Raw genomic sequence first — 24,971 nt, 5'->3', positions numbered from 1 at the left:
TAAAGAAATAGGTATTTCGTTTGTTTTTACATTCTGAGTTCAAATTCCACCGAGGTCGACTTTGCCTTTCATCCTTTCGGGGTCGATAAATTAAGTACCAGTCGCGTACTGGGGTCGAGCTAATCGACTGGCCCACTCGCCCAAAATTTCGGGCCTTGTGCCTAGAGTAGAAAAGAATATTTATTATTTTACCTAAAGCTTGACAATTCACCAGCCAACTGACAACTAACTGGAAGACGACGGCTTAGACACGATAGATTACATTCATATTTCTTCTATGGATTCCTTCCTTTATGAAATTCTAAATAAATCTTCCATGGTTTATTGACTTGGAAATGTAAGACAAATTTCAATAGGAAATACTAAGTAGAATGCTCTTTTTTTACGGAGGTCAAGTAACCAGTGAAAGAGTACGATCACGAATACAAGGGACTGAGATAGGGTTCTTCTAAAGGATCTCTGGAATAATATTACTTGACAAAGGGTAGAATTTCTTCCGCTTTGTTTTTAAAAAAATGTTGATGTAAGGAAACAAGAAAGCATCCGAACAATATATATAACTCTATATTCGGGTATATGTAAAAGGTACATTTGGTCAGTCAGCAACCACACAGCAAATCTGGAGTTAATCAGACATTTGTGAAAATAACTTCACAGAAACTCCAGTAACAAACAGAGCTGGTCAATCCTATGCGTCTGGGACAGGAGCGTAGGCGAATCTGCTACTCAAAAACACGTCTACAGTGTTGAACGACTGCGTCTCGAGTCCCAGACGCAAGCAAGGAACGTGATAGAACTTTTTCCTTCAGTTTTGTTTAGCGCATGTGCATGAGGGAACTTCCGCAGGCCTTCTAGAAGATTCTAACCCCGCACACGCGTACTGAAGACTCTCAAGATGACGTCACTACAAAAGTAAGTGGCTTGGAGATCAAGGAGTCTCTTCATTACGAGCAGCTACTTCTTCGTATTGAGAGATCACAGCTTCAGTACAACAGAATGTCGCGGAAATAATCGCAAAATTGAGTCTTCAAGCCGAGTCAGCAAGCAGGAAACCTATGGGTAGATCAAGAACGAGATGGTTGGATAATATCCAAAGCTTCAGTTGGGAATCCAATCGGAAAGTGTACTGATGGTTACTTTTGATAAGACCCTTTGGAAGAAGTTCCTGAGGACTCTGCCGCCACGACTCTCCCAGTAATAGTGGGTGGAGAAGATGAATGGATGGATGGAGGAATGAAAGTCATCACTAACATTATCGATATGCTAGAGACATACAATCTGTTGGCACCATTCTTATGAACGCTGAAGCTAACTACCTTTTTTCTGTGAAACTTTTCCAACTGAAAAATGCCATAAGTTCTTAAGTATTATAGATCCATTTAAATTCAAGGAGAATTTAAATTGGTGGACTCTCCTTCAATGGATCCTGATTTTGTTTTAAACTGAACGTAAAAACAAAGTCTTAAATGCTACAACATCACATTAATTCACTAATACTTTTGGTATCGTTAATTAATCAACATTAATGTAAATTAATGTCAACATGTACATGTTAGATATCACCATCTGATAACATTTCTAATGTACGATGAATTTGACGTTGTGGTTTAAAGTTGAAAATATGATTCGATTGAAGTTTGATATTTGTACTATAGTTTTTTGTTTTGCAAGTAGTGACGGCACCACCGCCGCCGCCGCCACTGCCACCACCGCCGCCGCCGCCACCACCACCACCACTAACACCAACAACAACAACAACAATAACAACAACAACACATCCACCACCACCACCACCACAACCACCAACACCAACACCATCGCCACCACCATCACCACCACCACCAACAACAACAACACCATCACCACCACTACCACCACAACCACCACCTCCATCACCACCTGACTGTTTAGCTGACTTGTCCTTGAAGGTGAAGTCTCATTTCTTGTCCCAACGATCCAGAGAGCTGCAGTTCATTACACAAGTTATACACAAGTTATAGCTATATATAAGTACACAGGGAAACAAGCAAAAATATGGTTTCTACAAAAGGTCTTTCAGCACGACTCTAATAACATGATTTAACCTGACATTAATTTTTTGCATTCATAAACAAACATATACAAATATTTGCAAACATAGATGAAGAATTAAATACATATAGACATATAATCGCTCTCAGATACATTTAGATATTCAACATGTTTTCTTTGCAGTTCTTGCAGGCTCTTACTCCTAATTTTCTAATCACGTCAACGACAAACCTACCGGGAGGTTTGTCGTTGAGAATTACATACATAGACATTCTTGCTATGAGAAATATATACATAGACATTCTTCATAACATTTGGGAATTCTCTTTTATCTAGACTGAAGTTTTTTTTTAATTTTTGTATTGGATTGTTTATTATGTAGTATTTTTCCTATTTATAATTTACTATTCCCTGTAGCAAAAGCAATTAATTCAATCATATTCAAAGCTACATCAGCAAGTGACTAGAATATATTTAAAACTTTTCTTTCTTTCTTATATTTTATTCGCTTTCGTTAGTATCGCTGTCTTTTGCAATGTGTATGTCAGCATCAGCAGTTACAAATGCAATATTCCATCAACAGGACACCTGACTCAGCGTAATATCTTGACATTTGCTTCTGTATCACGTTACTGCTGTTAAAGTTAATGTATAAATGGTTGGTTACAAAAACGGTTTTGACCGGCGAGACTCACTAGGTTTATATAGCTTACAGTCACACAACTTCGCTTATCATGCAGAAATACAGCTGAGTTATTCTGTTATATACAATTAATTAGGAATCGGTCTAATTGATGAAACATCATTTCGCTCGTTATAAAAGTGGCGAGTAGGCAGAATCGTCAGTGTCGAATAAAATGCTTTCTGATATTTGTTTCAGTTCTACTTTCTGAGTTCAAATTCCGCCAAGGTCAACTTTGTCTTTTATCCCATTAGGGAAAAACAAAGTGCTGGCGTCAATGATATCTTGACTTAAACCTTCCCTCGAGTATTGTATCTAATTTGTGTTTAAATTATATATAAAGACTGATTAAGGTACTTCTTTAAATCCAACTGGAAGAGAAGTAGCTGATGGCGAGAACAGAGGAATCAAACTTAAGAACAGTAAAAAGTACCTGCAAATTGGAACACTCAATGTAAGAACACTTAGGGGAAAAGAGACATGTCTGGAGATGGCTAACAACTTTAACAAATGCAAACTAAACATCCTTGGAGTAGTTGAACACAAGATAGAGCATGAAGAAGACCCTACTTTCATTGAACGACTTGAAGGCTGCACAGTAATAACAAGTGCATTGATAAGTACTAATGGTGCTGTAGCAGGAGGGATAGGATTAGTAATTAACGGTTTGGCAGAGAAAGCATTGGCTGAAGTAATACCAGTAAATGACAGAATAGTCACAGCCACGTTCAATGGAGACCCAACCACCACAGTAGTTATGAACCTATGTTTTATCGTAATATATGCACACACATACGTACGCACGCCCGCACACGCATACACACACAAACACACACATGCACATACATTCTCTCTCTCCCTCTCTCTCCCTCCAGCCCTCCGCCTCTCTCTCAGGTGTATTCTTTATACCTAGCATAGAATGAAACTTTCCTCCAGTGCGATTTCTTTAAACAATAGATGTTTTCACTTTCCTAAATGAATAGTCACAGAGGAATTAATTGCGTCTCATAGGCTTTCGACAATTCAAGAAACGTGGGGTCGATCAAACATTTTAAAACATTTTTTACTTGTGTCAGTTATTTGACTGCAGCCATGCTGGTGCACCGCCTTGAACAGTTTGTTTTAGTCGAACGAATCGATCCCAGTACTTACTTTTTGTTAAGCCTGGTATTTATTCTATCGGTGACTTTTGCCAAACCGCTAAGTTATGGGGACGTAAACACACCAACACCGTATAGCACCCATCATCGACCCTATCGCATCATCAACTCCTTCACCTGCACCTCCAGCAATATTATCTATTGCGTCTCTTGCTCTCTCTGCCATTCCTTGTACATCGGACAAACGGGACGCCGCTTGGCTGACCGGTTCGCGGAACACCTTCGTGACATCCACCTTGCGAACGACACACCAGTCTCACGCCATTTCCGCTCCACCGGTCACTCCTTGCAACACCTGTCTGTGTTCGGTTTGTCCTTACACAGAGGCCATCCGGATTCCCGTTTGCGCCGTGAACAGAAATTAACTTCTCTCTTCGCTCTTATACGCCATTTGGTCTCAACTCTCCCCCCCCTCCTCATCTAACCCCCATCTCCCCCTCCTCACCTACCTCCCCCCGACCCCTACTTCTCTTCAGTCCTTCATCCTTTCACCCCTACTCCCCTTCCCCTCTTCCCTCTTTCTCCCTCTTTCTCCCTTCTTCCCTTTTTCTCCCTCCCTCCTTCCCTCTTCCCCTTCCCTCTGCTCCCTCACTCCCCTTCTCTCTCCCCCTCTCCCTCTTTCCTCCTTCCCCTCTCCCCTTCTCTCTCCCCCTCTCCTTCTTTCCTCCTTCCTCCTCCCCCTCTTTCTCCCTCCATCCTTCCCTCTTCCCCTTCCCTCTGCTCCCTCACTCCCCTTCTCTCTCCCCCTCTCCCCTTCTCTCTCCCCCTCTCCCTCTTTCCTCCTTCCCCCTCTCCCCTTCTCTCTCCCCTTCTCTCTCCCCCTCTCCCTCTTTCTCCCTTCTTCCCTCTTTCTCCCTCCCTCCTTCCCTCTTCCACTTCCCTCTGCTCCCTCACTCCCCTTGTTTCTCCCCCTCTCCCTCTTTCCTCCTTCCTCCTCCCCCTCCTATCTCCCCCCTCCCCTTATATCGATTTTTCACCCTCATTTATAATTTTATAAATTTAACCATGCGGCAGTTAATATTTTATTTGATGCGGCATACGTTTCCAATGGAGTCTAGGCATGCTTTTGGCGCGGAATTTGAGACATAACTAAAAATGTAATTGGTTGGACCGCTCGTGTTTTTGACGCTCGAATCGATCTAAATAATTGCATTTCTGACAAACTCTACCGAAGATTTATAGATGCAAATGTAAGTAAAACTGCATATTGCATTAGTAATGAAACAATTGTATAGAGTCAATCTATTTTATTCGTTGTATTTCACTTTCCTTCCGTTAAATGTATGTTGATTCTAGTTGGAAACAGATCTTCTGTGGTTGCTTCGGAGCTATTTTTAGCACTAGAGTTATATATATATATATATATATATATATAATATATATATATATATATATATATATATATATATATATATATATATACGACGGGCTTCTTTCAGTTTCCGTCTACCAAATCCACTCGCATGGATTTGGTCGGCCCGAGGCTATAGCAGAAGACACTTGCCCAAGGTGCCTCGTTGTGGGATTGAACTGACTAATATCACAGTGGTTAAAGTGACAAATATCACAGTTACCCCGAAGAAAGAATCACTCTCCTTCAGGTTACCGATTTTTACGTCATTTAATCTGTGACGAGTCCTTCATTACAGTAGATGACGTTTAGGAAGCTTTAGAAAATAAACAACGTTGTACAATTACGGTTTCACAGTTTCAGCTTTTAAAAATTCACTTTGGCCGCAAGTCATAAAACATTTCCATTTCGGCGTATCTCCAAAGAAAATATGCCGACGTCCGCTCAAGCTGCTGAAAATTCTGTCGTTTAAACCCATTGATGTATTTTGACACCTATGGGAAAGAACATTTTAAAAATTCTAATTTTGTTGACAAATTTCATCTGATATATGCCATGTCGGCTCCCCAGTTAATTAATCTTCTTTCCTCCCTAGCTACTGAGAATTCTGTGGTCTAACAACAGGGTTTATTTTTGGAGTGAGGCCAAAAATATGTTAATTAAACATATGAGTGTAAGACACACCCGCACACACACATGCACACCACGCACGCCACGCCACGCACGCGCACACACAAACATATACACATACACACATACACACAAACATACACACACACACACGCACGCCATGCACGCCACCCACGCACGAACTCACATACACACACACATACACACACACATACACACAAACATACACACACACACACGCACGCCATGCACGCCACCCACGCACGAACTCACATACACACACACATACACACACACACACGTATAAATATACACATATATGTATATATGAATGTATATATATAGATAAATACATGTACATATACGAGGGTAAGCCAAAAGTTATTCGTATTCTTGTTTCCGTAATATATGAAAACAAAAACAAGGAAAGAACGATTACATCATTTTTCGACATAGTCTCCGTGACTTTCGATGCTTTTCTTCCAGCGGTCCACAAGCTTGCTTATTTCATCGGAAAAGAAAGTGTTCTGTAGGTTGCGCACCCATTTATGCACCCTTTGCTGCACTTCTTTGTCTGTAACAAATCGATGACTTATCGTAAAGGATATTTGAGCAGTCCAGAGAGGTGACAGTTGAAAAGGGCGAGATCTGGACTGCATATAAGGTGTTCCAGTAACTAGAAATCCAATGTTTTAATGGTTTCAACGGTGTGGGCGGCCGTATGAGGAGATGCATTGTCGCGTAACAATAATATTTGCGTTGACAATAGACCTCGGTGTTTTGTACGAATTGCAGGTTTCAGATTGTTGGCTAGCATTTTACTGCAGACTACACTGCTGATTGTAGACCCCTTTTTCTAGATAATGTGTTATAGTATAGACTCCTTTGCGTGTCCCAAAATAGCTAGCATCACTTTTTCTGTTGAAGATTGAGCCCCGAATTTCTTTTTCGACGGCGATTTCGGGAGTTTCCCCTTCATTCCCTGCCTTTTGAATTCTGGTTCAAAGTGAAGGACACAGATCTTATAACGTTTGATTATTCTCTCCACGAAAGCTTAGCCTTTATCGTTGTAGTGGTTGACAGGACTCCACACGATTACGTTTATGCGCTTCAGCAAGCTGTCATTGTACCCATCTTGCACAGATTTCACGGAAGCGTGACTTGTATGCAGAAAACATTGCCACTTCATCGTCGGTCATTCGTCGGTTCGATAGAACCATCTATCGCTCTTGTTGAACTTTCACGTCTGTAGTGGAAGTTGGTGGCCGTACTGCTCATTCTTTGTGCTTTGCGCTTATTCGGCCATTTTTAAACTTCTCGATCCATTTATACAGATGCGCAGTTCAGCGCTGCCCGTTTTGAAAGTCTGAGATAAATTTCAGCCCTAGACACACATTCAGACCAGAGAAATCGAATCACTGATCCTTGTTCTTCTTTAGTGTGCATTACCAGCGGAGCAACCATTTTAACTCTGTAAAACAAGAAAGAAGAAACTGGAGCGATCAAGGTCAAACCTTGGTTATGTGACAAGTGTACTACCTTTTAGCACGCGAGACTGAAAGTAATGTGGATAAGCCCCTCCCCCCCCAAAAAAGTTATGTTGAAAGTACTGGTAATTTTTTACTTTCCCCAGTATATGTATTTGCCTGTGTGTACATACATACATACATACATACATACATACATACATACATACATACATACATACATACATGCATACATATATACATACATGCATTCATGCATACATATATACATACTTACATATACCTGCCAACCTACTCAGCCAGCCAGCCAGCCAGCCACCTACCTACCTACCTACCTACCTACCTACCTACCTACCTACCTACCTACCTACCTACCTACCTCACTCCCTCCCTCCCTCCCTCCCTACCTCCCTACCTACCTACCTACATACATACATACATACATATATACATGTATGTATGTATGTATGTATGTATGTATGTATGTATGTAGTATGTATGTATGTATGTATGTGAAAGATAGCGAGTTTGCAGAATCATTAGAATGTCGAGTAATAATGCGCTGTGTTATTTTCTGAGATCAAATGTAACCTAAGTTAAATGTCGATAAATCAATTACATATCTCCATAGCTGGAGATATGGAGATATTCCTCCTGAAGAAATAGGTTGTTTTCAGACATGGAAACAGACAGGTTTTGCCAAGATCTAAAAATTCTCTAGGCATCAACAATTCCTGGACTTCTGAGAGGTCAGTGGAGTGGTTCAAAGAGCTCTGCTGATTATTCTATTATCAGAAGCCACAGAGATTTTTCCTTCACTAAGCTGTCGCAACTTCTGAGCAAACAAACCTGAATTCTTGGTCGCAGTTGTATGTTGTAAGCTTCAAGGCTTTAACTGTGCACCAGAAGTGAGAATATCTAAAGCGTGTTTGAATTTCATTAGCTTTTGTTCCTTTAAATATTGCTGTTTGTTAAACCTTATGAAGCCCATTCTCTTTCCGAATGCAAGCTTCGCTTTGTGGCTAAGAAACTAGCTTTGCAATCACATGGTTCTGAGTTCAGTTCCATTGCGCGTCACCTTGGGCAACTCTTGTACTATAGCCTCAGACCGAACAGTGCCTTGGTGAATGAATTTGGTAGTTGGGAATTGTGTGGGGGCCCGTGTGGAAATGTAATACAAAAAAATTTTGAGCAAATATATCGCCTTGGCATAACTTTTTCTCTTAAAAATGATAATATCTGCAAGACTAGAGGTACGAGTCTTCATCGGATATACTTTTGCTGTTTTTATCATTTATATGCAAAAGGGTCATAATGCTGGGTATTTCATATTTGAAGAATTACACTGCTGGGAGATTACAGATAACTCTACTTGAAATTGATATGAGTAACTTCCCTTGCTTTTCTTAATCGTAATTCTTTCTAGTTGATTTATATGGCAAGCAATTTTAAAAGAAGTATTAAAGAAGACCATCGATCCAGCACTGGACGCTTTACTCTTTTACTCTTTTACTTGTTTCAGTCATTTGACTGCGGCCATGCTGGAGCACCGCCTTTAGTCGAGCAAATCGACCCCGGGACTTATTCTTTGTAAGCCCAGTACTTATTCTATCGGTCTCTTTTGCCGAACCGCTAAGTAACGGGGACGTAAACACACCAGCATCGGTTGTCAAGCAATGCTAGGGGAACAAACACAGACACACAAACACACACATACATATATATATATATATACATATATACGACAGGCTTCTTTCAGATTCCGTCTACCAAATCCACTCACAAGGCATTGGTCAGCCCGGGGCTATAGCAGAAGACACTTGCCCAAGATGCCACGCAGTGGGACTGAACCCGGAACCATGTGGTTGGTTAGCAAGCTACTTACCACACAGCCACATCGCCGAATGAATAGAAGTCAAACTTGACCCCAGGTAGAAATGAGCTTAGAAGATAGAGACTCAGGAAAAAGACCTCAAAACACGTTATGCTAATTTCTAACGATTCTGACAGCTCGTCGAAGACGAAGTGTTGATAATATGTTTATTTATTATCCACAAGGGGCTAAACATAGAGGGGACAAACAAGGACAGACAAACGGATTAAGTCGATTACATCGACCCCAGTGCGTAACTGGTACTTAATTTATCGACCCCGAAAGGATGAAAGGCAAAGTCGACCTCGGCGGAATTTGAATTCAAAACGTAACGGCAGACGAAATACGGCTGAGCATTTCATTATTTTTCTTCTTTCAATTTTGTTTCTATTTCTTGCGAATGTGCCTTCCCGACACCTAGGACAAAGAAACTCTCTGTGTACATTGATAGGCCATTAAGATAAACAGACCTGATTGTTCATGAACAATATCAAACACAGTAAAGAACACATTACTTACATCGAAAGTAATCGTTCTCACAGCGATAATGCTATTCTTAATACATATGACGTACCAGTTAAAACAATCTTTTGCACTTCTTGTAGCCAGAGATCATTCTCAAATAATTTTCAATTCCTCTTTTTGTCATTCCTAGCGCTCCTACAATCAATCACTGGTACTGTAACTCCTTGAGATGCTGCATTTTTTCGATTTCAGTGAGCAAATCTTTACATTTTCTGAGCTTGTCAAATTCTTTTGTCGAAATATGATACCAAGGGACACTCATATCAATAAACAAACAGACTGTGTTATTAATTTGGTCTTTTACAACAATATCCGGTTTATTAACTTTGATGGTTTTGTTTGTATGTACTGGAAATTTTCAAAGTATTATTACATTTTTCTCTCTCTGTTACAACCGTAGGGTAATGCTTATACCATTTGTTTACAACATAGAGCTGCTTCTATGGCATAATTTCGATTTATTCTACTTATGGGCTGCCACTGGAAATTAGTAAACATTTTATACACTATCTGTTTATACTTCAGAATAGAGATTTCGATTTAGTTTCAGAAGTGACACGAATATGCGGCATTGATAAGCATTATGTATTGCGATATATGGTATCTGTCGCTTCCCTGATTTCATTTCAACAAACTCTGAAACATATTGTATTTATAGCAGTATACTTCTTTAAAGGGATATATCCCGACGAAAAACCTCAGTTTCAGACGTTTAAACAAAACATGATGTTTTTTCTATAGAGGTGCATAATTTGAATATATATATATTAGTCTCCTTCTGTTCTCTTTAGTACATTCACTGGACTAAACAGAACAAGAAGAGACATGTGAAATGGAGAGTCGTTGACGAGGTCACAGCATGTTGTAACGAAAGATTTCAGACAAAGGACACTATAATAATAGTAATAATAATAATAATAATAATAATAATAATAATAATAATAATAATAATAAAACTGAAATGAACAACAAGTATAGAGTACATATGATTAATTGACAAAACAAAAATTACCATCCACCAAATATAACAATATTTCTTTCAGCACACGATTTCACATCAAGAACATTGCAAAACATAATTATTCATTACAAATATATAAAAGTATATATATATATATATATATCATATGTATAGTTCAAGTTTACAGAAAACAAAAGCCGAAGACAGGTGAAAGAACAGCAAGTAGGTGTATTAGTTTAACGCTCGGGGAAGAATGGAAAGGTCTTTGACGTTTCGAGCCTACGCTCTCCGACAGAAAGGATTGGGAGAGAAAAATGTGTAGGGATTAACGGTTCAAAATGATGAAAATTATACACACACACACATATATATATATCATATTATATCATATGACGTGTATGACGTGTGTGTGTGTGTTCGTGTGTGCGAGCGCGTGGGTGGGTGTGAATGAATATTAGATATTAACTGAATACCTGAATTCCCGTGCGCAGCCTAGGCTGAAATGTAGCCGTATAATGTTCTTAGTGAATGCATATTCGTCTTAATTAGACACTGCTGAATTTCCCTTGTGATCTTTCATGTAAGAATTGAAATTGCAATCTAATACGTTTACAACAGTCTCATGTCAAATTTACTGCGCTAAAGAAACGAACTCAATAGTATATTTCGTAATTTAATTGTGTGAATAACATAAAATTTATTCAAGCAAATTAAGTAAGGACACAGGACTGAGTATGACAACAGTTATATTTCAGTTAAAGTTATTTTTCAGCTTAAGATACCATTTCGTCCGTTTTTACGTTCTGGGTTCAAATGCTGCCGGGATCGACAATGCCTTTCAGTGAGCTAGAACGTTAAAAGTTAGTGCTCATGCACAGCAAAGTTCAAGATCAACCTGTGCCAAGCGGCTTTACTCTGTGTACTTTAGATTCGTTACTATGCCAACAGTCCGGATACTTATTGATTAGACCTCATATGTGTATGTGTATGAAACTGATAAACCAAATACAATTTACGATAAACATTTGCAGCTTTATTTTGATTAAAATATCAGCGACTTCAGAGAAAAACCTTTTACTACAGTTCACCTACATATAGTGCCGCTGATTGCTACTCACTCCCACTCCGTTTGTTGTTTTACTCTCCTTCTACGAGCGTGACAGACGAAGCGCACGTTGCATTTTATTATACGTCAGATTATTCTTATTATCATCGTCATTCGTGACGCTATTGCTCTGGCAGATGTTATACCGTCACTATACCAAAAGGGTAAGCCGTATCAAATGGTCTAAGATCCTTTGAGTCAATTCTTCTCCTTCAACATTCTACCATTCTGCCTAGAATCCTTGCTGTTCCTAACAAGTCTGTTTTCTGCTACAGTGCCATCCTGATGGTAATTCTCAGCTTCTTAACCTTTTACTAACTATTCCCGGTACCCCAACCACAATTGGCACCACTTCTAAGTACTCGATTCTCGATAGTTTCCTGATTTCCCTCTTTAGCTCATGATATTTCACAACTTTCTCATTTTCTTTCTCATTCACCCTGTCGTTCCCCGGTAAAACAAAATCCATAATAATTTCCTCGTTCTTCTTTTCTACAACAATGTCAGATTTTCTAGCCACTGGATGGTCATGTTCCACAAGACTCTTTCAGCAACCCTTTCCAGTTGGTGCTCACCATTTCTCACTTTTGCTCACGTCATACTTATGACAGAGCTTCCAGTGAACGGATCTGGCAATGTTGTCGTATCTTCTCTTGTACTCTTTCTGTGCAAGCATCTTACATTTACTAATAATGTGGTTTATTGTTTCACATTTCTCACCTACAACCTACAAAGTGATGAAGTCACTTGTCAATAGTTCACTTGATATAATTCATTCTCAGTGCCTATTCTTGGGCTGCGAAGATTAGGGCCTCAGTTTCAACTTTCAAGTCGCTTTTCCTAGTCTATTCCTAGATCTTACCTTTGTCAATTGTCTCGGGCGTTTCCTGCAAGAATTGACCATACATTTTTTTTCCATCTGTTCAAGGTGTCATTCTATCTGTCTTGTTTAAATTTTCCCTTTTTGTTTGCTTCATCACTGCTTAGGACTTTTATCCTTCTTATTCTTGCCACCAATTTCTTGCCTCCACCAAATTTGGAAGTGGTCTAACGATTGGGACCTGTGTCTGAACGTGTCAAAGTGCTGTCATCTGCCTGTCGGCTCTACTCCTGCAACTCAACTTGATTTCGAGCCGGGTCGTCTGCTGCTGGAGAGGACCGATCAGGTAAAGGACCTGGGTATCTTGGTGGATTCCTCCTTTTCGCCTTCGGCCCAGTGCGTCTATGCTGCCAACAAAGCGCGCGGAATTCTGTTTTTGATTCGACGGTCATTCGGAATGCTCACAGCAGCCATATTCCTGCCACTCTATGTCACGCTGGTGAGACCCATATTGGAGTATGGGATTCAAGCCTCTTCTCCTTATCTCCTCAAAGACATACAGCACCTCGAAAGAGTCCAGAGGCTGGCTACCCGCCTGGTTCATGGTCTCAAAAATTTGTCCTACGAAGAAAGGCTGAGGACGCTCGACCTTTATTCTCTTGAAAAACGCCGCCGCCGTGGTGATCTCATTCTCGCTCACAACATCATAAGCGGGAAGTGTAACCTCTCGAAAGAGCTGTTCTTCACTCCTGCTCCGGAGCGTCGGCTGCGGGGTCATTCCGAAAAGCTCTACCTGCGACGATTTCATCTCAATCGAAGGAGAGGAGCTTTCTCCGTCCGGGTTGCGGATCCGTGGAACAAGCTGCCAGACGAGATGGTGAAGATGCCGACGACCGCTTTGTTCAAAGCCTCCCTGGACCTCAAGGGGCCTGAACTCTTTACATGAACACCACCCTGTACTTAACTCCATGTCCCCCTACATGGCCTTGCTATTTGCTTTTGACCCAAATTAACTAACTAACTAACTAACTAACTAATTTCTCCTTTGAATTCTTTGTATACCATGCCAGATTATTTTTATCAGACTTCACACATATTTCCCTAAAGAGACATCTCCCTCCTCTTTGTCGCGTTTGAAACAACTTATCCCCGTCATTTTCCTCGTTTCTCTATCAAGATCCTTAGGGTCAGCACTTCACCACACTAACACACCAGCGCTATACCTTAGAGCTGCAACGGCCCGTGTGTTGACAGCCAATATCTTATTTCTACCACTTTGTTCTTAACAGTGATTTCAGTCTCCGTTTATATTTCTTCGATAACAGATCTTTCATTTCCATCTTTTTATTTGATCTGTTTTTAAATTGCCTGAGTACTTACACGCGTTGTTGTCAATTTCCTTCATAACTTGCCTGTCTGGTAATATAATTCCTTCCATCTTATCAATTCTACCTCATTTCGGTAGTAGAACCACCTTATTATTATTGTTATTATTATTATTATTATTATTATTATTATTATTATTATTATTATTATTATTATTATTATTATTACTTTTTTTTTCTTCTTTCAAATTTGCTTCCATTTCTTGCCGAGTGTCTTCCCGACTCCTAGGGCAAAGAAACTCAGTATACATTGGTAGGCTATTAAACCAAACTCAGTAGTTCGTTCATCATTAAAAAAATTTTTTTTTTTAAAGTTAAATTAAAATACATGAGCAGCAACAGTTCTCACATCGACAATGCTCTTCTCAATACGTGTGATGTACCAGTTAAGACAATCTTTTGCACTTCTTGCAGGGATGGTAAGCCAGGGATCATTCTCATATAATTTTCGGTTCCCTTCTTGATCATTCCTGGTGCTCCTACGATCACTGGTATTGTAACCGCCTTGAGATGCCACATTTTCTCAATTTCAATGAGTAGGTCTTTATATTTTCTGAGCTTGTCAAACTCTTTCGCTGAGATATAATGATCACAGGGGATGCTCATGTCGATCAATAAGCAAACTTTATTGTTTTGGTCTTTCACAACAATATCTGGTTTATTGGCCTTGATGGTTCGGTCTGTATGTACTGGAAAGTCCCACAGAATCGTTACATTTTCTCCTTCAGTTACAGCCTCAGGGTGGTGATTATACCACTTGTCGGCAGTTTTGATATTGTAATGCCGACTTATTAGCCAGTGGAGATATTGGCCAACTCTGTCATGTCTTAATTTATACTCCACTGGTGCTAAGACTTTACATCCAGAGATTAGGTGGTCCACTGTTTCAATCATGTCGTTGCAGAATCGGCATTTTGGGTCTGCTCCATTTTTCATCACATTGGCCTGGTAGTTCCGGTTAATAGGCTTTGATCTTGAGCAGCCAGGATGAAACCTTCGCTCTCTGCTTTTAGCCCTGAGCTCCGTAGCCACTGATGGGTTTGCTTCTGGTCAACATCAGCTTGTTTGCTGCGGGTCACATATTTGCCGTGCAGAGGTTTCTCCTCCCACCTATCAGCCAATTGCTCGTGCGCTTTTTTCATTGCCATCATTTTCACCTTCTTTGCAACAATAGTTGCCGTACTTCCCTCGGGTTGTTCAGTTTGGGTATCCTGCACGAGATCAATAGCAAATTTTTTGCTTTCCTTTATGATAGAATGAAGCTTCTTTCGTCTCGTGATTTTCCACGAGCTTTAGTATCCAGTCATTCGATATTTCGAGATATTTGGCCAGTCCAATTGTGGTTGTTTTGTAAGCTAGTTCAAATTGGATCAGGCCTCGACCTCCTTGGGCTCTGGGAAGGTAAAGGCGATCTACGTCTGCCTTTGGGTGGTGCATCCTATTACAACTCAGCAGCTTGCGTATTTTTCTATCTATATTCTTTACTTCACTCATATTCCAGTTCAACACATTGTAGCTATAAGTAACAACTGGAACTGCTAAGGAATTTATAGCTAACACCTTGTTACGTGCATTTAGTTCAGATTTCAGGACTGCACGAACTCTCTTATAACATTCCTTCCTGATTTTCTCTTTCATGCTTGCATGCTGAATACCAGAGCCTTCATTTATCCCTAAATATTTGTATGTTTGTTCTTGCTCAAGCTCTCTTATGACTGTGTCAACATCTAACACGACTGAATTTGTGGTCTTCACTTTCCCTTTCTGGAAAGTGGCCTTGGCACACTTCTCAAGTCCAAACTCCATCCCGATGTCATCGCTGAATGCTTTCACGGTGCGCAATAGGCCTTCAAGTTCATTATTGTCTTTACCATAAAGTTTTAAGTCATCCATATAAAATAGATGGCTTATTTTTTTATTGGCAATTTTATACCCATACCCTGTTCTGTTTAATTCACTTGTAAGGGATATTAGGGCTATGCAGAATATTAAAGGTGAAAGTGAGTCACCTTGAAAAATTCCACAGTTGATGTTTATATTTTCTGAGGCAAGTACTCCATTAGAGTGGTATAATTGGAGATTCGTATTCCACAACGACATATTGTGCTTCAGGAAGTTTGAAATCACAGGGGAAATTTTGAAGATGTCCAGCGATCTCAAGATCCATGGATGCGGTATACTGTCGAAGGCCTTTTTGTAGTCAATCCATGCGGTGCTGAGATTTCTGCGCTTGTTGTGACAGTTCTCAAGGATCATACGATTGATTAGCAGTTGATCTTTGCATCCGTAAGAGCCTCGCCGGCACCCTTTTTGTTCAATGGGGAAAATATCGTTTTTCTCCATGAATGCATATGTTTTCTCCGCCAGGATAGATGTTAGGATTTTATACGTGGTGGATAGACAGGTTATAGGCCGATAGTTTTTTGGAAGGTTGGTTTCGTTATTCTTTGGGAGTAAGTAAGTAATGCCACTTGCTAACCATTCAGGTGTTTTCTTTGGGTCTCTCATAATTCCATTGAGCAGCTGAACTAGCTTACCGTGTGCGCATGGGAGTGATGCGAGCCAGAAATTCGGCACCCTATCTTTACCGGGGGATTTCCAATTATGGGCCTTCGTGAGTGCCTTTCTTAGGTCTGCTATTGTGATGTCTTCCCATGCTTGTTGTTGTAAATTTTGGTAGGATCCTTCAGTTTGTATAATCCAGTCTGCATTTATGTTGTATGTCTTCTTGTCACTCCAAATACTTTTCCAAAAGTTTTGAACTTCTTCCATGGGAGGGGGGTCTTTAACGGTTACTTTCTCCTTCCCTATTTCTCTGTAGAATTTTTTGGCATTGGATGTGAACAGCTTATTTTGCTTGTAAAACTTGTTTCTCTTCTCAAATCTTCGTATTCTTTGGGCTTTTGCTTGGACTTTTTGTTTCAGCGTTTCTTTTATTGATATCAGTTCTTCTCTTGGTGAGGATCCAAATTTTCTCTTCATCTTTCTTCCTGTTCTGGATCTTACATCATTTCCACATATTAGTTCATTTAATATTGATATTTCCCCTCTCATAAATTCAATCTCTTTTTCAATTTTACTTCTCCAGGTTTGATTTCTTCCCAGGTTTGGTTTTCTTTGTTTTTTCGGGGGCATACAGCTGGTTCAATTGCCCTAGCAGAAGCGTAAATAATTTCATTTAACTCAGTAAAATCAGGTTTTAATTCTCGTATTATTTCATTTGTTACATAGTTGCCAATTTGGATTTGTTTTTTTATTTTGGTTTGTATTTGAGAGTTTATGAAGTGGTTCTCTATCATTCATACTTGTATGTCTTACAACTTCAAGCGTATTCAGGATTTTCTGCCTCATTTCTGCCATAGACTCTCTGTGTTCTTCAGCAAATGCGAGATCTTCAGTTACTGTTATTATTATTATTATTATTATTATTATTATTATTATTATTATTATTATTATTATTATTATTATTATCATTATTATTATTATTGTTATTATTATTATTATTATTACTATTTAACTTCCAGAAATCCCTCGCCTGGCAGTGCTACTGCGGGGCGCTGACGTGTTCTCAGCCGGGCGACCGAGGTGCGCTCAGAGCGATGAAACCGTTCTGCACGCACTCGTCCAGTGCCCGAGCATTGCTGACCAATGGGTGGATGTCGGAAAAATGGCCAGTATGGATAGACCAATTCTGAGAATACACCTGTAAAAAATGTATAAAAGGAGATGGGCTCTTGCCCTGTTGATCAGGCACCCGTGGCTTTTAGGGGTTTTTCCACGAGTAACCTTTAAAGCACCTCCCCCATTGAGAGTTTTTTGTTACATTGTATTATTACATTGTATTTTGTAAAACCCTTTGTATATAGTCTTGTGCTGTCCTTTAATGTTTTGATTTATATTAACCCTTGTGACCAATAAAAGAATGAGTTATCATCATCATCATTATTATTATTATCATTATTATTATTATTATTATTATTATTATTATTATATTATTATTATTATTATTATTATTGTTGTTGTTGTTGTTGTTGTTGTTGTTAAGGCGGTGTGCTGATAGAATCGTTAGCACACCGGGCGAAATGCAAAGCGGTATTTCGTCCGTCTTCATGTTCTGAGTGCAAGTTCCGCCAATGTCGACTTTGCCTTTCGTGCTTCTGGAATCGATAAAATAAGTACCAGTTGAACACTGGGGTCGATATAATCGACTCACTCTCCCCCAAAATTGCTGCTCTTGTGATAAAATTTGAAATCATCATCATCATCTCATATTATTATTATTATTATTATTATTATTATTATTATTATTATTATTATTATTATTATTATTATTATTATTATTTCATATTCGCACAACAAATTAAACTGTTGGAAAATAAAAATTGCTAACATCGGGCTAGAAACATTCCTGAGAATATTTCGCACTTTAGTACTAGTGGGGGACTGGGATAATATTTTAAACGCACGGAAAGTCTGTGTTGGCCTAATGTATTGGAAAAGTGGGCGTAAAAGCCTCTAAAATTCAGATTTCCAGCTAGTGACTGGATTTCTCTGATGTGCCAATGTAGACATGGAGCAACCACAACGGGCCATCCAGATCACATCTAGATAGAGTATTTGTTAGATTAGAGAATAGGAATAACGCAAGTCGTCCACAATCTAAAGTGGTCGGCTACACAGACCAGAAATTTGTGATCTGCACAGTCGATTTAGATAGAACCCGTTGACGGGGATCTGGTTACTGGGAGTTGAACGCATCCTTATCGGCACACAAAGGCTACAGAGACCGGATTAATGAACTAGTTAAACGATGGTTGATAGGAGTAATCGTCAACCACGGGTGGTAGATCGTCCTAAAGAGGACGATTAGAGTAGAATCGATAGCGTTTAGCAGAGTTAGCCATAGGAAGAAATAGATAAGAGTGAGAACTAATTAGCAATCTAGACGAGGCGATTAGTAAAGGCACTGCGATGGACGTGCTAGCGGTGAAAATGGCCCTTGACCATTTCTTTGAGGCGAAACAAGAAGGCCGCGTTATCAGAGATAAGGCCTCTGTGCTCTGACACGAAGGAACTAAAACCGTCCGATGGGCCCGAGCGGTGGAAACTCGATGCAGCAACAAGGCCACAATCAGGTGCTACTCGATTACGAGCAGATGTGTGCGACTTTCCAACAGTACTTTGCTCGGCTGTGCGGGGAGGGCGGTGGGTCGACGACAATAGCAGATTTTAGTTTGTATCTAGACGGCTTGCCGCAGCTTTCGGTAGCGAACGCGAGGTTCTCTGATCGCGAGGTTCTGCGAAAAGCCGATAACGGATTCCTGAAATACGGGAGACGATGCACGATTACCCAAGTCGCAACTCGCCCAGTTTGGGCGGTCTGTCCTATGGATTCTATATATTCGTGTCGGATTTGCTTGGCGGCCTCTTGGCAGACGTCTGCAGTAACTGGCAGCAGAAGGGAAGAATTTCTAGTGCTGTTAGTAGAGGTGTAGTAACACTGCTCAGGAATAAGGAATTTTCAGCCGTGGTATTAGCAAAAAAGATTGGCAAGCAAGCTTATTGTCACAAAAGCTTTCACAAATATGTGCGTGCTTGCGTGTGTGTGTGTCTGTGTGTGTGTGTGTGTGTGAGTGTTCGCACGCGCACGCGAATTGTTAAGGAGTTTGTTCCGTAGCCATGACGCTCCCAGACCGAAACCACTGCGTGTAATATATCTCTAATGCTTTGCATTGTTGCGCTGTCATGCTGTTCTACTCGAGCATTACGTTTCTGTGGAATACTCAAGCACTCGTACTTTAATTCAACGAGTAGTTCATTGAGCGAACAATTTGACGCTCACATGACCAACTGATGGAGTAGTGCACCACACACGGAGGGACACACACGTGTATATATTTATGTTTATATATGCTTACGTATGTGTATGCAATATATATCACGTGACCACGTGACCGACCAGACCATCAGATGTTGTTACACATCGCTGGTCACAATGCGTTCGCATTGTTTTAGCCTTCGAATGACGCCACCCCGCTGGCTAAGCGAGCAGGCTAACAGAAGAAAGAGTGGTGAAAGAGTACAGCAGGGATAACCAGGAGCGTCGTGGAGCTTTTAGGTGTTTTCGCTCAATAAACACTCACAACGCCCGGTCTGGAAATCGAAACCGCGATCCTACGACCGCGATTCCGCTGCCCTAACCACTGGGCCATTGCGCCTCCACATGTAATATATATATATATATATAGAGAGAGAGAGAGAGAGAGAGATAGATAGATAGATAGATAGATAGGTAGATAGATAGATAGATATGCATATACATATGAACATGTATGTACATATGTCTGTGAATATGTGCATCAGGCTGTCTATGTGTTTATGCGTGTGCATATTATATGTCTTGTGTGTGTGATTAAATTTTATGCTTTATTTCTACCCTCGTCCAATGTCTGTCTATCTATCTATCTATCTATCTATCTATCTATCTATCTATCTATCTATCTATCTATCTATCTATCTATCTATCTATCTATCTATCTATCTATCTATCTATCTGTCTGTCTACCCTCGTCAGCATGCGTCCGTCTTCCATTAATTTTTCGTTACTCTTTTGACCTTATATCCTATCCTCTCGTTCCATTTTTCACTGTAATTTTTTCCTTTTCCAACCCATACCTTCCTCGTCTATCAATCTCCGTTTCTTCTCTTTCTTTACCTTTCTCTTTCATTTCATCGCCTGTCATATCGTGGCTGCTAATGCTCTCATCATTAAACTTGTTGGTATGATGGAAGCGGGAATTAAAAGCGGTGGGGCGGGGGACGAGAACAGCAAATAACAGTAGAGGGAAGCGTGAGAGTGTGAGTAACAGACCGGCTGCAAGCGTTATTCCCAAACCAGACGTTCTGCTATGTCAACTAGTTTAAGTTTATTTTATGTCTCGACATTAAATCCAGGCCAAGTCAAGATAAGGCAGCAGACAGAGTTCAAATAATTTTCCGTTGCTATCTACATAACTTCGCTAACCTGCAAAGTCAGCTTTTGCTATTCTTTCCAGCTTCCCTCGGCACATTTATATATACATTATCTGAGAAAACTATACCATATTTGTTGGTATTTATTTGTCACTAGAATGTAGATGTCAACGTTGTCTCGCCATTGGAATATTCGTCATCATTGTTGTCATCATCTGTAACACTACAAACGCTATCAGTCAGTGTTCAGGATTGCCGAGGCTCTAATAGATACAAATTTACGTAAGATAATCTAAGCTGTATTAACTCATATTAACTACTCTTTTACTCTTTTACTTGCTTCAGTCATTTGACTGTGGCCATGCTGGAGCACCGCCTTTAGTCGAGCAAATCGACCCCAGGACTTATTCTTTGTAAGCCTAATACTTATTCTATCGGACTCTTTTGCCGAACCACTAAGTTATGGCGACGTAAACACACCAGCATCGGTTGTCAAGCGATGTTGGGGGACAAACACAGACACACAAACATACACACACACACACATACACACATACATACATATATATGACGGGCTTCTTTCAGTTTCCGTCTACCAAATCCACTCACAAGGCTTTGGTCGACCCGAGGCTATATCAGAAGACGCTCGCCCAAGGTGCCACGCAGTGGGACTGAACTCGGAACCATGTGGTTGGTAAACAAGCTATTTATCACACAGCCACTCCTACGCCTATAACTCTTAAAATTATTTCTATATTAGATGTGGTTGTATGTTAGTTAGCTTGCTTTCCAACCACTTGATTTCGGGTTCAATCTCACCGCTTGGCAACTTGGGCAAGTGTCTTATACTATAGTCCCAGGCCGACGACCCAGTTCTTGTGAGTGAAGTTGGCAAACGGAAACTGAAAGAAGCCTGTCGTATATATATATATTATATATATATATATATATATATGTGTGTGTGTGTGTATGTGTGTGTGTGTGTGTGTGTGTGTGTGTGTATGTGTGTGTGTGTGTGCGTGTATGTATGTATATTACCTTTTACTTGTTTCCATCATTAGACTGCGGCCGTGCTGGGGCACCGCCTTGAAGAATTTTTAGTCGAACGAATCAACCTCAGTACTTATTTTTTAAACCCTGATAATTATTTTGTCGGTCTCTTTTGAAGAACAGCTAAGTTACTGGGATGTAAACACACCACCACCGATAGTCAAGCGGTGGTGGGGCCAAACACAGATACAAGGATACACACTGAAAGAAGCCTGTTGTATACATTATTTTATTCTTTTCTTTTATTTGTTTCAGTCATTTGACTGCGCCCATGCTGGTGTACCGCCTTTAGTCGAAGAAATCGACCCCGAGGACTTTTTCTTTGAAGGTTTAGTACTTATTCTAAGTTACAGGGACGTAAACAAACCAGCATCGGTTGTCAAGCGATGGTGGGGGGACAAACACAGACACACAAACGCACGCACACACACACACACACACACACACACACACACACACACACATACATACATATACACGACGGGCTTCTTTCAATTTCCGTCTACCAAATCCACTTACAAGGCTTTGGTCTGTTACCTGGGACAAGAAGTGAATATGTGCCGAGTCATCGAAAAGGAGATCTTGCGGAGAGTAAGGGCCGGATGGAAGGCGTTTAATATTTATCATGAAGAGAGTGAAACCAAGTGATTACATCTCCAGTGCAATTCCAGAGTGGAAGCTTAACATTAGTTCTAACAAGGGGTAGATCACGGTCAATAATGCCTCAGGAATACCAATAGTATCTTTTGCGAGATTATCAAGAGAGCTTTGAAGAAATAAGACGTACCCACCCACCAAAACTGTTTCCTTTGAGCCAAAAGTTGAAACCGTTATTTAACATCAAGTTATCTCTGATTGACAAATCCTATAATAATAGGCGTTCAAGCTGTAAACACACCCTCTTTTTGTACGACATACTGTATGTAGGATTATATTATTCAATGTGTCCTTTTTCAAGGTGGTAGAGTGGGATATGAACGATATTTTGCCTGCTATTTGTAGAAAATAGAGTGGCTGTATAAGGGTTCACTTGTAGGCTACCCATGGGTTGAGATATTTTTTTTAGAACAGTAGACCTATGATGAAAGGTGTTCCATCCATGACAATTTCGCTTATTTTTTTGTATATCAAAGTTTGATTTGAGAAAGACTTAACTGCTAATTTCTAGCCTATAGAGTGTTCAAGTTAAGACTTCTTCATTGACTACAGAGTTGTCTGTTTTGTTAACTTGATGTGCAGAGATCAAATTCACACATGGATTGCAATAAGCAAAATGGAGATCTCCATAAGTATTTATACATAGAATATCTAAAGTCCTGTACCCAGTGATTTATCTAGCAAACAATCTATACTTAATAGTTAGTTACACAAGTGAAATATTTATACAATAGCATTGTCTCATGAAAACATGAAAGATTAATTTTGATTATTTGTTTTATTTATTTCAGATTGCTCAGCTATTTATAAAGCCGGCCACAAAACATCAGGAGTTTATAAAATACAACCAGAGGGCCTAACTTGCAGTTTGGCTGTCTGGTGTGATATGGATACAGATGGTGGTGGGTGGTTGTTATTCCAGCGTCGAGCGGATGGCACTGAAAATTTCAATCGCAAATGGTTGGATTATAAAACTGGTTTTGGTGATGTTAGCAACGAGTTCTGGTTAGGAAACCAGAACATTTTTCTTCTCAGCAATCAGAAAGCATACGAACTGCGAATTGATTTATGGGATTTCAACGGAAACCGTGCCTATGCGACGTATCAAAGTTTTAAACTCGAAGGGGAGCGAGACAAATATAGATTGCACGTATCGTCCTTCAGCGGAACTGCACGTAACAGCTTCTACTTGCACAATTATGCCTTTTTCAGCACAATGGACAGGGATAATGATAAACACGCGCGTGTCAATTGTGCATCACAATGGGATGGCGGATGGTGGTTTACAAATTGCTGGCGGGCCATGCTTAACGGATTATATCATCGTAAATCATATGCCAAATTCCGTGGAATAGCCTGGAACAGTTGGAAATACGAACAGCTAAAAGCAACTGAAATGAAAATAAGACCCTTAGATCATTAATTACATTCTTTTTAGGATTGTCTAAATTGAATGCTGTTTAAATAATGCTACACGCAATGCACACACACACACACACACACACACACACACACACACACACACACACACACACACACACACACACACATACACACGCACACACAGATGCTCATATACACACGAAGACATACACATAGACACTTCGCCTTATATTTTATTTCCCTGTTCTTTCTCTGACGTCATCTTTTATTAAAAAGATTAAAGTTGTAGTTTTTGTCTCTTTTATAATGTTTATTGTTTATCCATATTGTACATTTTCTAAATCAGATTACCAACTACCTTTCAATAACTGGCTATGGTGGCTTAAGACTAAATATGTTTGATATGAAGCAATATATTGGAATATGTGTGATGCGCATACGAAAAAGTTTTAACTTTATGAAAAGAACGAATACCTGAGATTTTCATATGAAGAAAGTATGAAGACGGGGTGATTATTTTTAATTTTTATGTGCTTAGGAAAATGATTCAAGCTATATCGCTTTAAAGTGGTATCAAAACTTCGTACTGCATAGAAAATAACAATGACAGGCTCAAGATGTCGATGAGGATATACATACATACATACATATATATATATATATATATATATATATATATATATATGTGTGTGTGTGTGTTGTGTGTGTGTGTGTGTGTGTGTGTGTGGTGTGTGTGTGTGTGTGTGTGTGTGTGTGTGTGTGTGTGTGTGTGTGCGTGTGTCTATGGCCTTCTTCAGCCGCGTACAATTACTACTTCAAGGACATGTATTACATTATAAGCTTTACGTTGGGGATGCAAATCTTCACAGTCGCGTACGACAGGGTGGGGCACCAGCACA

General features: G+C 39.9%; 1 protein-coding gene across 1 annotated transcript in view; it reads left to right on the top strand.

Moving 5' to 3' along the window:
• Positions 1–24,374, top strand: part of LOC115213744 (fibrinogen-like protein 1) — a 48,787-nt gene extending 24,413 nt beyond the window's left edge. The window contains exon 2 of the mRNA XM_029782596.2: positions 23,481–24,374. Within this exon, the coding sequence (XP_029638456.1) occupies positions 23,481–24,112 (632 nt within the window). The 3' untranslated portion in view covers positions 24,113–24,374. The remainder of the gene's footprint in view (positions 1–23,480) is intronic.
• The last annotated feature ends 597 nt before the right edge of the window (positions 24,375–24,971 follow it).

Source organism: Octopus sinensis, linkage group LG1 (assembly GCF_006345805.1).
Source record: "Octopus sinensis linkage group LG1, ASM634580v1, whole genome shotgun sequence".
In the NCBI taxonomy this organism is placed as follows: Eukaryota; Metazoa; Mollusca; class Cephalopoda; order Octopoda; family Octopodidae; genus Octopus; species Octopus sinensis.
The sequence above is the reverse complement of the archived record's forward strand: the minus strand, read 5'-3'. Positions and strand labels throughout refer to the sequence as shown.